Genomic DNA, 14781 nt, shown 5'->3' on the forward strand with positions numbered 1-14781 from the left:
GAGATGGGAGATGGGCTCTGAGTGTCACAACTGATTGAGATGGGAGATGGGCTCTGAGTGTCACCATTGACTGAGATGGGAGATGGGCTCTGAGTGTCACCACTGACTGAGATAGGAGATGGGCTCTGAGTGTCACCACTGACTGAGATGGGAGATGGGCTCTGAGTGTCACCACTGACTGAGATGGGAGATGGGCTCTGAGTGTCAACACTGACTGAGATGGGAGATGGGCTGTGAGTGTTACTACTGACTGAGATAGGAGAATGGAGATGGGCTGTGAGTGTCACCACTGACTGAGATGGGAGATTGGCTCTGAGCGTCACCACTGACTGAGATGGGAGATTGGCTCTGAGTGTCACCACTGACTGAGATGGCAGATGGGCTATGAGTTTCACCACTGACTGAGATGGTAGATGGACTGTGAGTGTTACCACTGACTGAGATAGGAGAATGGAGATGGGCTCTGAGTGTCACCACTGACTGAGATGGGAGATGGGCTGTGAGTGTTACCACTGACTGAGATAGGAGAATGGAGATGGGCTCTGAGTGTCACCACTGACTGAGATGGGAGATGGGCTGTGAGTGTCACCACTGACTGAGATAGGAGATGAGCTCTGAGTGTCACCACTGACTGAGATGGGAGATGGGCTCTGAGAGTCACCATTGACTGAGATGGGAGATGGGCTGTGAGTGTCACCACTGACTGAGATGGGAGATGGGCTCTGAGTGTCACCACTGACTGAGATGGGAGATGGGCTCTGAGTGTCACCACTGACTGAGATGGGAGATGGGCTCTGAGTGTCACCACTGACTGAGATGGGAGATGGGCTCTGAGTGTCAACACTGACTGAGATGGGAGATGGGCTGTGAGTGTTACTACTGACTGAGATAGGAGAATGGAGATGGGCTGTGAGTGTCACCACTGACTGAGATGGGAGATTGGCTCTGAGTGTCACCACTGACTGAGATGGCAGATGGGCTATGAGTTTCACCACTGACTGAGATGGGAGATGGGCTCTGAGTGTTACCACTGACTGAGATAGGAGAATGGAGATGGGCTCTGAGTGTCACCACTGACTGAGATGGGAGATGGGCTGTGAGTGTCACCACTGACTGAGATGGGAGATGGGCTGTGAGTGTCACCTCTGACTGAGATGGGAGATGGGCTCTGAGTGCAACCACTGACTGAGATGGGAGATGGGCTCAGAGTGTCACCATTGACTGAGATGGGAGATGGGCTCTGAGTGCAACCACTGACTGAGATGGGAGATGGGCTGTGAGTGTCACCACTGACTGAGATGGGAGATGGGCTGTGAGTGTCACCACTGACTGAGATGGGAGATGGGAGATGGGCTCTGAGTGTCACCACTGACTGAGATGGGAGATGGGCTCTGAGTGTCACCACTGACTGAGATGGGAGATGGGCTCTGAGTGTCACCACTGACAGACAGGAGATGGGCTCTGAGTGTCACCACTGACTGAGATGGGAGATGGGCTCTGAGTTTCACCTCTGACTGAGATAGGATGGGCTCTGAGTGTCACCATTGAAGGTCCCCTGTATCATATCATTAAACCCTGATGCTGCCAAACCCCCAGGGCATAGTAGGTATTCAGAACTCAGTGGTGTGGTATGTGGGACGTTAATAAAATCATATCCAGTATGCAGGTTCAATTTATTAACCATTTTAAAAAATAACGACATAAATGAAAATTTCCTTTAAAACATATTCTTTTTGTTCGATAAATTTACATTAATTTAACTTCGAATCACACATTTTTCTCAATGCTTTTGAGTTTTGTATATTATTTGGGATTCAGTGTTGAGAAATGAGACACACAGTGAAAACTTAGATGGTATTTGGGATTCAGGAGAGGAGGGGTTGCCACCCTCTACGCTGGACCCTTAACAGCAGGTTTTTAGCTATAACCTCTGAATAGAGCCATCAGGTCCTAAAGAAAATGCCTGGCTTCGAATGTCTAACAACACATTTCTGGTTCTTGCCCCTCCATGTGTCTAAGACAATACCGACTGGATGCGGAGATCATATGCATGGGTCAATAAGGCCTGATCTAACACCAGTAGCGTCCCCAGGGCGAGATCGGACTGACTTAGTGTACATAGGAAATCAAGTTATTCAAAGGAGAGGCAAATCATTCACAGAAAGATGTCTTGATGAGTCAAGCACATACTGATATTCTCAATTATTTCAGAAGGGTATTTTTGCCTGTCACCAACATATATACTGAGGGCTAAAATAAGGGAACACGTACTAAAAGAACAACACAAATAATTTCATTGAACAAATCAAAGAGTGAAATGTTTGAAATAATCACACTTCTTTTCATGAGTTTATGTGAGATATCACAGCTATGAAGGTAGGCAATCTGAGCGGTATCACAGCCATGAAGGGAGGCAATATGAGAAGATACCACAGCCAAATAAGTAGGTAATATGTGAGATACCACAGCCAAACAAGTAGGTAATATGTGAGATACCACATACACGAAAGTTGGCAATATGAGAGATATCACATACGCAAAAGTAGGCAATATGTGAGAATCACATACATGAAGGTAGGCAATATGTGAGATACCATATACATGAAAGTAGGTAATATGAGAGATACTACATACACGAAGGTAGGCAATATGTGAGATACCACATACATGAAGGTAGGCAATATGTGAGATACCACATACATGAAAGTAGGCAATATGTGAGATACCACATACATGAAGGTAGGCAATATGTGAGATACCATATACATGAAAGTAGGTAATATGAGAGATACTACATACACGAAGGTAGGCAATATGTGAGATACCACATACATGAAGGTAGGCAATATGTGAGATACCACATACATGAAAGTAGGCAATATGTGAGATGCCACATACATGAAGGTAGGCTATATGTGAGATACCACAGCCATGAAAGTAGGCAATATGTGAGATACCACATACATGAAGGTAGACAATATGTGAGATACAATAGCCATGAAAGAAGGCAATATGTGAGATACCATAGCCATGAAGGTAGGCAATATGTGAGATACCACATACATGAAGGTAGGCAATATGTGAGATACCATAGCCATGAAGGTAGGCAATATGTGAGATACCACCTACATGAAGGTAGGCAATATGTGAGATACCACATACATGAAGGAAGGCTATATTTGAGATACCACATACATGAAAGTAGGCAATATGTGAGATACCACATACATGAAGGTAGGCAATATGTGAGATACCACATACATGAAGGTAGGCAATATGCAAGATACCACATACATGAAAGTAGGCAATATGTGAGATACCACATACATGAAGGTAGACAATATGTGAGATACCATAGCCATGAAGGTAGGCAATATGCAAGATACCACATACATGAAGGTAGGTAATATGTGAGATACCATATACATGAAAGTAGGTAATATGAGAGATATCACATACGCAAAAGTAGGCAATATGTGAGAATCACATACATGAAGGTAGGCAATATATGAGATACCATAGCCATGAAGGTAGGCAATATGTGAGAAACCACATACATGAAGGTAGGCAATATGTGAGATACCACATACATGAAGGTAGGCAATATGTGAGATACCACATACATGAAGGTAGGCAATATGTGAGATACCACATACATGAAAGTAGGCAATATGTGAGATACCACATACATGAAAGTAGGCAATATCTGAGATACCACATACATGAAGGTAGGCAATATTTGAGATACCACATACATGAAGGTAGGCAATATGTAAGATACCACATACAGTCAAGTCCTGTTAATCCGACATTGTTGGTTGCATATGATTTTGTCGGATTAATGAGTATGTCGGATTAACGAAATTAAGTAGTATCAACATCCGTGATCGAAAATCGGACAACTACACGATAGATAACGACAGAAACACATAATAAAAAAATATAAATGAAATAAGTGGTTGACGTTAACTGCCTGTTAGTTATTTCATTGGTCGGTCATAGTTCGCGAAAGGGTGTTCTGACGTGACCACCTGTAGTGGGATGTCCTCGGCGATAGCGAGAACTTGTATATGATTTTAATGAGATTGAGGTAATCTAAGCATGCGATTAATCCTATTTTCTTTATTTAAACTTTAATTATTTATTGTTAAGCATGTGTATCTCTGCAGCCATTGTAATATGCAGCAACCAGCCGACTCGTCTTGCATCAAAACACTAAATGTGTACTCGCAGGCAGATGACCACGGAGTACTCTGATCACTGTGTCGGATTAAAGAGACAGATTAATGAGTGATTACGGTATTTCGCTGCAAATTAGGTGTGTCGGAGTCGGAGTGCGAGACTGACGAATTAACGGGTCTAAATAGCACTGATTTAATAGGTTCCTATCATTAGTGTCGGATAAAGCTAATTGTCGGATTAACGAGTGTTGGATTAACGAGACTTGACTGAACATGAAAGTAGGCAATATGTGAGATACCACAGCCAAGAAGGTAGGCAATATATGAGATACTACAGACAAGAATGTGAGATACCACAGCTATGAAGAGACAATATGTAAGACCCCACAGTCAAGTGAGTAGGCAATATTTGAGATATCACAGCCCTGAAGTGTTACTGACATAGTGCCATTAAGTGGCGCTCATGATGTCATAGTACAGCCTTGTCACAGTCACATGTTTCTATATGAACTTAAAAAATGACTCTGGGTGATATACAAAATAACCTGCATATAACTCTTCATCAGATCGGGAGTGAAAATCTATCTTTGAAGCTGGTAGGTTACAGTCTACATGTTGTTCTGAGCAGCATGAGCTGAGAATATTTGGAACAATGGAGTAACGTACGGATATTGTTCAAAACCATCTATTTTCCAATTTAGATTTTGGTGGCATGCTGTGTGACTGGCTCCAGTGTTGGCCGATGTGATGAATGTTGATGATACAGGGATAAGTCCGGGACCGTTGCCAGATAAATATTCTTCTCATTCCACTGCAAGTCAGCCAGTGCTGGGGCTGTAGTATAATAAGGCAATCAAAGAAGCACCTGTTTCTGATGGGCAGGCAGTAGCCTGATAGTCAGGATGTCCTAGTGTAACAAGCACTTTTCAGATGATTGAACAGAAAAGGCAGGAAGAGACAAGGAAGCAGGGGAGGTAGGGGAGGGGGGTGGGGGGTGGGGAGCATATGAAAAAACATCAAATATCAATTTCCGTGAATGAGATGGGGAAGTCGTCCCTAGGGGAGAGAGGGAAATGGGATGCTGGGGAAAGTGGGGAATTGGGCCACTGTTGGAGAAAAAGGATTACTCACTGCTCTGGGGGAGCGAGGGGAGAGGGGTGGATTATAGATGGAGAGGTGATGAGGTGGTCAGGCCCCTGCAATGGGGAAGCGAGGGGAGAGAGTGGGGGTCCTATATGGAGAGGTAAAATAAGAAATAGGCCCCTGCTTTTTTCTTCTTCTTTTTTTTTTTTTTTGGGGGGGGGGGGGGGGGGGGGAGTCCTTGATGGAGAAAAGGGATAAGGCCCCCTTAGGCTATAGGAGTGAGGGGAGAGGGGGAGGCCTCTATAGAGGAGAATTAGGACCCTGCTATGGGAGAGTGAGGGGAGAGGGGTTTGCCTTAGATCGAGAGGTCAGGTCGCGGCTATGGTTGAGTGGGGGGAGAGGGATGGGGGTCCTAGATGGAGAAAAGGATTAGGCCCCTGCTATGGGAGAGTGAGGGGAGAGGGGGCAGATTGAGGAGAGAGGGGGCAGACTGAGGGGATAGGAGGGAAATTGGGTTGGGTAGGACAGAGCGGTAAGGAACTTAGATGGAGAGAGGTCCAGCGCTTGTGGGAGAGATGGGGGAACAGTGGGTGAGGGCCCAGGATTGAATGAGGGAGGGTTGAGGATCGGGATAAGGAGATGAGGAGATCAGATACCGAGGATCCTGGGGAGCTGGTGGAGGAATCTATAAAGCCTCTTGCTGCCATCATAAGCTGGAAGCACTTCCCCAGGGGAGGGGCAGTATTGATCGGGGATGAGGATAATATAATATTGCCAGGTTCGCAATATGAACTAACCTGGACTTTTTACTAATCAAGATATAGTGCCCTAAAAGTGATTTGTCAAAATGGAGATATGAATTTCATTGAGTGAAATTAAATAGAGAATAATGAATTTTCCCCATGTCATGTGTGTTGTTTCTGCTCAAGTAAGCAATGGTCAGAGAATGAGATTGCTGAAGGGAGAGAGGTTACAGAGCTGAGGGGGTACACTGATGGGGATGGTACAGACATGGGAGAAGATACAGACCTGGGAGAGAGGACATAGGATACAGAGGAGGATACAGAGGATTCAGGGGGAAGGGACAGAGCTGGGGGGATACTGAGCTTTGGGGGGGTGGGGGGGGCTGGGCAGAGCTTGGAAGGATACAGAGCCAGGGAGGGGACAGAGCTGGGGGAGGGGACAGAGCTGGGGGAGCGAACAGAGCTAGCTTTGAAGGATACAGAGCTGGGGGAGCGGACAGAGCTGGGGGGGGGAAACAGAGCTGGGGGAGGGGACAGAGCTGGGAAGGATAGGGAGCTAGGGTATGGGATAGAGCTGGGGGAGGGGACAGAGCTGGGGAGGGGACAGAGCTGGGGGAGCGGACAGAGCTGGGGGAGGGGACAGAGCTTGGGGAGGGGACAGAGCTGGGAAGGATAGGGAGCTGGGGGACGGGACAGAGCTGGGTAGGGGACAGAGCTGGGGGAGGGGACAGAGCTGGGGAGGGGACAGAGCTAGGGAGGGGACAGAGCTAGGGAGGGGACAGAGCTTGGGAAGGGTACAGAGCCCGGAAGGATAGGGAGCTGGGGGACAGTACAGAGCTGGGGAGGGGACAGAGCTGGGGGAGGGGACAGAGCTGGGAAGGATAGGGAGCTGGGGGACGGGACAGAGCTGGCGGAGGGGACAGAGCTGGGGGAGGGGATAGAGTTGGGGTAGCGGATAGAGCTTGGGGAGGGGACAGAGCTGGGGGGTGGGGGGACAGAGCTGGGGCGGGGATAGAGCTTGGGGACGGGACAGAGCTGGGAAGGATAGGGAGCTGGGGGAGAGGACAGAGCTGGGGGAGGGGACAGAGCTGGGGAGGGGACAAAGCTGGGGAGTGGACAGAGCTGGGGGAGGGTACAGAGCTTTGAAGGATACAGAGCTGATGAACGGACAGAGGTTGAATATATACACCTACAGTTGTATGCCACTGTATTGATTAATGATTTATAGTGACAGATATTGCTTGAATTGAGGATTAGAAAGCTCGTCCGAGATGGCGAATGTCACTCCTTTACTATTCCATATATGGTGAGGGGTACACATTATCTGCCCAGTGTAAATAATGCTTACAAATTACCATCAAGTTCCTGTGTTCCCAAGCAATACCTGGGTCACTAAACTTCACCTGAAATACAATACTTGCTGAGCAAAACCTTGGTCACAATACTTGATTAGTAAACCTTGGTCATAAAATGTCCCCAATAAAACCTGGGACACAATAATTAAACTTCCCCCAATAAATAAGTGGTCACAATACCGCTGCTGTCAGGACAGATGCCCCAACTGATGCTGACTTCTGCAACATATGGACTGCACTGACCTTGTCAACGATAATCAGTTCCACACAGACAATATAATTCCTAATAAAACTGTTCCATAGGAATAATTCCCCTCGAAAATATAGTACAAAGCAATAATTACCCACAAGGAACAGATACTCTTTGACAGCCTCACTTTACTGAAAGATGGACGGATAAGGGAGATGAAACTGATTGAAGCACACCTACAATCCTTGTAAGTGAGTCAGGTGGCTCACTGGCCTTGAATTAACTCATTTACTGGCCAACAGTTGTACATCTATTGTTATGGTTTCATGCAACTGCTTTCAGCTATGACAATAGCAATACCCCTGGAAGTTACATACAGGAGTTACATGCCCCAGGGCTGACATACAAGAGTTACATGCCCCAGGGCTGACATACAGGAATTACATGCCCCAGGGCTGACATGCAGGAATTACATGCCCCAGGGCTGACCTAAGGAGTTACATGCCCCAGGGCTGACCTAAGGAGTTACATGCCCCAGGGCTGACATACAGGAATTACATGCCCCTGGAAATTAAATACATGATTAACTAGTCCACAGGGCTGACATACAGGAGTAACATGCCCCTGTGACTGACATACAGGAGATAAATGCCCCTGTGACTGACATACAGGAGTTACATGCCCCTGGAATTGACATACAGAGTTACATGCCCCTGTGACTGACATACAGGAGTTACATGCCCCTGGAATTGACATACAGAGTTACATGCCCCTGTGACTGACATACAGGAGTTACATGCCCCTGGAACTGACATACAGGCGTTACATGCCCCTGGAATTGACATACAGGAGTAACATGCCCCTGTGACTGACATACAGGAGTTACATGCTCCTGAAACTGACATACAGGAGATACATGCCCCTGGAACTAACATACAGAGTTACAAGCCCCTGGAGCCGACATACAGAATAACATGCCCCTGAAGCCGACATACAGGAGTTACATGCCCCTGGAACTGACATACAGGAGTTACATGCCCCTGGAGCTGACATACATGAGTTGACATGTAACTACTGTGACAGATCGTGTTGACCTGAGGCTGTTTTTTGCCCTTATGCTTCTAAATTCAGTTGTGACTACCGTTCCAAATCATGTTGCCCTGAACAGAAGGAACCTTGACTGACCTGGACAGTGTGACTTGAACATGGAGTTCCGGAGCTCCTTGAGTTCCTGGAACTGAGCCAGGGAGAACCGGTTCTCCTCCACAGGTGTGCTGGCAATTGCTCCGACCTCGGCAGTGTGGGCCAAACTGCTCTGGACGACGTACATGTGGATTCCTGGACAGAACCATAACATCTGTATGTACAACATGTATGATCCTACATATCAACTAGAGTTGTTTTCAAGTACTTGCCTATTCCATGGAAGAGGTTAGGTGAGGTGAAATGTAGGAAGAATATCTCTAAACAGTGTTCTCACTATCCCCTGCCATGGTGCCCATTAGAATTATCTTTGTTCATATAGTAGTGACAGTAAACTATTTAAAAAAGTCATATAATTAAGAAGAGATAGGTGCTAGGATCGCTTTATGTCATCAGAAAAATTAAGTACATGGCTGTGACAGAGTGAGTTGGGTTTAACACCGCCTTTAACAGTATTCCAGTTATATCACAGCCTGTCAGCTTAATGTGGGAGGAAAGTCAAAGTGATGCTGGTCTCAGATGTCTACCACTTGTGTGAAACCCACGAGCACGGGTGCTGACAAACCAATGGGATTCTAACCCACAATCATAGGTTTCTGGTGTGCCCAAGGGATGCAACTCTGCATGAATCGCGGCGCCTTAGACGACTGGGCCACCGATGCCCCCCGAGTACATGTGAAACTAATACACACTCTACCTCAGTCATGACAAGTATCTCTAAGATAAGCTTGCAAACTTTTATTCATGTATCATCAGTAGTTTCTGAGAAAAGTGGTTCCCATTGCAGACATTACACACAAGGTTGAAAAGCATGGAGCAAGGGCCATAACTCTGTAAAAAGTTATTTACTGCACCAAGTATTTCAAAGACAAGCAACATGTAACTTCAGTAGTTTCTGAGAAAACTTGTCTCCATTGCAGACACTATGCACGAAGTCAAATAGCACAGAGCAAGGGGATAACTCTGCGAAATTGAATTTAACACCAATTTTTCAAACTCATCAGTATAAAACAATACACCAATCAACTGATCGTGTTACAGTATCACTGAAAGACTCACCACTGTTCTTGGCGGCAGTGGCCTCGGAGAGGATGTGGCTGGCATCATCGTTGACTCTCCCCACCGTCATCAATATGATGGCATCAGCTACATGTTTGCGGTTGCCGTGATGAGGCAGAAACATCTGTGTGCGCGCTACGTGTATGGCCTCACTGACATTGGCGGCGCCGCCCCGATGCTGGAGTCTAAGCAGTGCCAGATACAGCTGCTTCTTGTCGCAATAGTCACTCATCTGAAACTCAACATGAGCCTCGTCGTTGAAGGTCATGAAGCCAACCCGGACATTGCCGCCATTGATGTCGCTGTGGACTAGGTAGAAGCGGACGAAGTCAAGAGCAAGGTTGAAGTTGAAGAGGCCAAACTCAGACGAGGTTTCCAGAATGAAGACAAGATCAACCTGGGCGTCCCCACAACCTGGAACACAAAACACACAGACTATTGAGGCATCCAACAATTGCAGGAGTTGCCAAAACACACAGGGACTATTGAGGCATCCAACTATTGCAGGAGTTGCCAAAACACACAGTGACTATTGGGGCATCCAACTATTGCAGGAGTTGCCAAAACACACAGTGACTATTGGGGCATCCAACTATTGCAGGAGTTGTCAAAACAAACAGAGACTATTGGGGCATCCAACTATTGCAGGAGTTGCCAAAACACACAGGGACTCTTGAGGCATCCAACTATTACAGGAGTTGTCAAAACAAACACAGACTATTGGGGCATCCAACTATTGCAGGAGTTGCCAAAACACACATTGACTATTGGGGCATCCAACTATTGCAGGAGTTGTCAAAACACACAGCGACTATTGAGGCATCCAACTATTGCAGGAGTTGTCAAAACAAACAGAGACTATTGGGGCATCCAACTATTGCAGGAGTTGTCAAAACAAACAGAGACTATTGAGGCATCCAACTATTGCAGGAGTTGCCAAAACAAACAGTGACTATTGAGGCATCCAACTATTGCAGGAGTTGTCAAAACACACAGTGACTATTGAGGCATCCAACTATTGCAGGAGTTGCCAAAACACACAGTGACTATTGGGGCATCCAACTATTGCAGGAGTTGTCAAAACAAACAGAGACTATTGGGGCATCCAACTATTGCAGGAGTTGCCAAAACACACAGGGACTCTTGAGGCATCCAACTATTACAGGAGTTGTCAAAACAAACACAGACTATTGGGGCATCCAACTATTGCAGGAGTTGCCAAAACACACAGTGACTATTGGGGCATCCAACTATTGCAGGAGTTGTCAAAACACACAGCGACTATTAGGGCATCCAACTATTGCAGGAGTTGTCAAAACACACAGGGATTATTGAGGGCATCTACATGGCTTGTCATAAAACTTAATAAAATTTAGGATTGTGTTTTCAAAATTGGGTGGTTCTTACCTCAAGCTATCATGCCTGACCCAGATGTGAGACTCTAAGGGCCTTGTGGCAACATAGAAATGTGCTGACTGCAGCCCAAATAATTCACTCACTCACTGATGTCTGCTTGGGGAAGGTCACTCACGTCTGTTTTGGTGCGTGTTGTTTTTCCTGATGTACCACGACACAGCTGGTGTTGGTGTCCCCGCAACGTCACACTCCAGAGTCACGCTGTCTCCAGCCGCCACTGTCACTGTCTCCACAGATGCCTCGATGTGAGGTGGCACTGAGAAGTAGAGATGAATAACGTGCAGCAACTAAATCTATTCCACTCCAGCCCATCCACCCACTCGCCCATCCAGCCAACCACTTACCCACCCACTAGACCATCTACTTGCTAAATCCATTCACCCACCCACCCTCTCACTCATCCACTCACTCACCTATCCAACCAACCATCCACCCAACCTTCCACTCATTCATCCAAACAACCATCCACCCAACCATCCTGCTAACCCCACACAATTCACACCCATTCACTGATCAACACATTCACTCGCCCAACCATACATAACTCAGCCAAAACACATTCACTCACCCGACCATACATAACTCACCATCCACACATTCACTCGCCCAACCATACATAATTCACCCATCCACACATTCACTCACCCATCCACACATTCACTCACCCATCCACACATTCACTCGCCCAACCATACATAACTCACCATCCACACATTCACTCACCCATCCACACATTCACTCGCCCAACCATACATTCACTCACCCATCCACACATTCACTCACCCAACCATACATTCACTCGCCCAACCATACATAACTCACCATCCACACATTCACTCACCCATCAACACATTCACTCGTCCAACCATACATAACTCACCATCCACACATTCACTCACCCATCCACACATTCACTCGCCCAACCATACATTCACTCGCCCAACCATACATTCACTCACCCATCCACACATTCAATCGCCCAACCATACATAACTCACCATCCACACATTCACTCACCCATCCACACATTCACTCGCCCAACCATACATTCACTCGCCCAACCATACATTCACTCACCCATCCACACATTCACTCGTCCAACCATACATAACTCACCATCCACACATTCACTCACCCATCCACACATTCACTCACCCATCCACACATTCACTCGCCCAACCATACATTCACTAACCCATCCACACATTCACTCGTCCAACCATACATAACTCACCATCCACACATTCAGTCACCGAACCATACATAACTCACCCATCCACACATTCACTCACCCATCCACACATTCACTCGCCCATCCACACATTCACTCGCCCAACCATACATAACTCGCCCAACCATACATTCACTCACCCATCCACACATTCACTCGCCCAACCATACATTCACTCACCATCCACACATTCACTCACCCGACCATACATTCACTCACAATCCACACATTCACTCATCCATCCACACATTCACTCACCCATCCACACATTCACTCGCCCAACCATACATTCACTCACCATCCACACATTCACTCGCCCAACCATACATTCACTCACCCATCGACACATTCACTCATCCATCCACACATTCACTCACCTAACCATACATTCACTCACCATCCACACATTCACTCGCCCATCCACTCGCCCAACCATACATAATTCACCATCCACACATTCACTCACCCATCCACACATTCACTGGCCCAACCATACATTCACTCACCCATCCACACATTCACTCGTCCAACCATACATAACTCACCCATCCACACATTCACTCGCCCAACCATACATAACTCACCCATCCACACATTCACTCTCCCAACCATACATAACTCACCCATCCACACATTCACTCACCCATCCACACATTCACTGGCCCAACCATACATTCACTCACCCATCCACACATTCACTCGCCCAACCATACATAACTCACCCATCCACACATTCACTCGCCCAACCATACATAACTCACCCATCCACACATTCACTCTCCCAACCATACATAACTCACCCATCCACACATTCACTCGCCCAACCATACATAACTCACCCATCCGCACATTCACTCGCCCAACCATACATAACTCACCATCCACACATTCAGTCACCCAACCAACACATAACTCACCCATCCACACATTCACTCGCCCACCCATACATAACTCACCCATCCACACATTCACTCGCCTAACCATACATAACTCAGCCAAAACACATTCACTCACCCAACCATACATAACTCACCCATCCACACATTCACTCACCCAACCATACATAACTCACCCATCCACACATTCACTCGCCCAACCATACATAACTCACCATCCACACATTCACTCACCCATCCACACATTCACTCATCCAAGTGTCTGCCACTCACCCATGATGGAGACCAGATATTTGCGTATCTCTTGTTTGTCATTCATACAGACATAGACTCCACCGTCAGACTCCATGGCGCCGAAGTTGGCGATCCTCAGGTTCCAGTCCTTGAGGAAGGGTTGGCTGACGGAGACCCGGGAGTCACTGACGAACCGCTGAGTCCCTCCCGTCAACTGCCGCACGCTAGTCTCACTGACCTTGCTCCAGGACACCTACAAGGGAGGCAACTCTTACTCAGACATGCACACATCATGGCAGACTTCGGTGGCCATTTCAGGGATTTATCTAGGACTTCAAACTAAATGTCCTTGGCGGGCAACATTTTTAAAAAAACATGATTTTCAACAAAATTGGGATATTTTTAATGTTTATATTTCTATAAAATCAGTTATTTTAACATGTTAACAATGCATTTGTTGCAAGATTCTAAAACTAAAGCAGAAAAGCCTCTTCCTCTTTATCGGTCCTGTCAAAAGTGTAATAGACGCTCTCTAACGTCTTTAAAAGACACCCAGTGACAGAAGATCCTTGTAAACTGGTGGCAAAAGGTCTGATATGTTATGGCAGTGTTTTGCGTTGTGGTCTCTATTTTGTCTATATGTCCTATGAGGCTCCTGACCAGGTTATCAATTCTAATTACAGATAAAAGAAAAAGAATGAAGTTTGATCTAAAGTCTGTTTTAACAAAAACAACAGGAGACATACCTTCATTGACTTAATTTAAAAGACAAACCTACCTACCTACCTCGGATTAACAAAATTAAGTAGTATCAACGCTCGTGATCGAAAATTGGACATCCTGTCAGTAATTTCATTCGTTGGTCAAAGTTCGCAAAAGGTCATTCTGACGTGACCTGTAATGGGATGTCTTAAGCGGTTACGAGAACTTGTATCCGATTTTAATGGCACTTCAGAAACAACGGTACTGAACGGTACTGAATCCTGTTTTTTTATCAACACCGGAAGGAGACATCAAACACATTTGAATCAAGGTGGTGTTTGTCATGTGTTACCCTGGTAACAAGTTGAGGTCTGGTGATGCTACAGGTCAAGGTCAACACACGCTGCTTCCCCTGGGCGATGCTGAATACGGGCGTGGTGCCATCAAACACACTGCTGCTCACTGAAACATTAACCATGCAGTCGGCA

General features: G+C 46.3%; 1 protein-coding gene across 1 annotated transcript in view; it reads right to left on the reverse strand.

The window, feature by feature from the left end:
• Window positions 1-14781, reverse strand: part of LOC139459584 (uncharacterized) — a 185452-nt gene that overhangs the window by 159125 nt on the left and 11546 nt on the right. The window contains exons 6-10 of the mRNA XM_071241138.1: window positions 14646-14755; window positions 13631-13844; window positions 11346-11486; window positions 9815-10228; window positions 8738-8890 (exon numbers count right to left, since the gene is read on the reverse strand). Of these exons, the coding sequence (XP_071097239.1) occupies window positions 8738-8890; window positions 9815-10228; window positions 11346-11486; window positions 13631-13844; window positions 14646-14755 (1032 nt within the window). The remainder of the gene's footprint in view (window positions 1-8737; window positions 8891-9814; window positions 10229-11345; window positions 11487-13630; window positions 13845-14645; window positions 14756-14781) is intronic.

The sequence above is a fragment of the Haliotis cracherodii genome, unplaced genomic scaffold (genome assembly GCF_022045235.1).
Source record: "Haliotis cracherodii isolate W230 unplaced genomic scaffold, xgHalCrac1.p SCAF_13, whole genome shotgun sequence".
Taxonomy (NCBI): Eukaryota; Metazoa; Mollusca; class Gastropoda; order Lepetellida; family Haliotidae; genus Haliotis; species Haliotis cracherodii.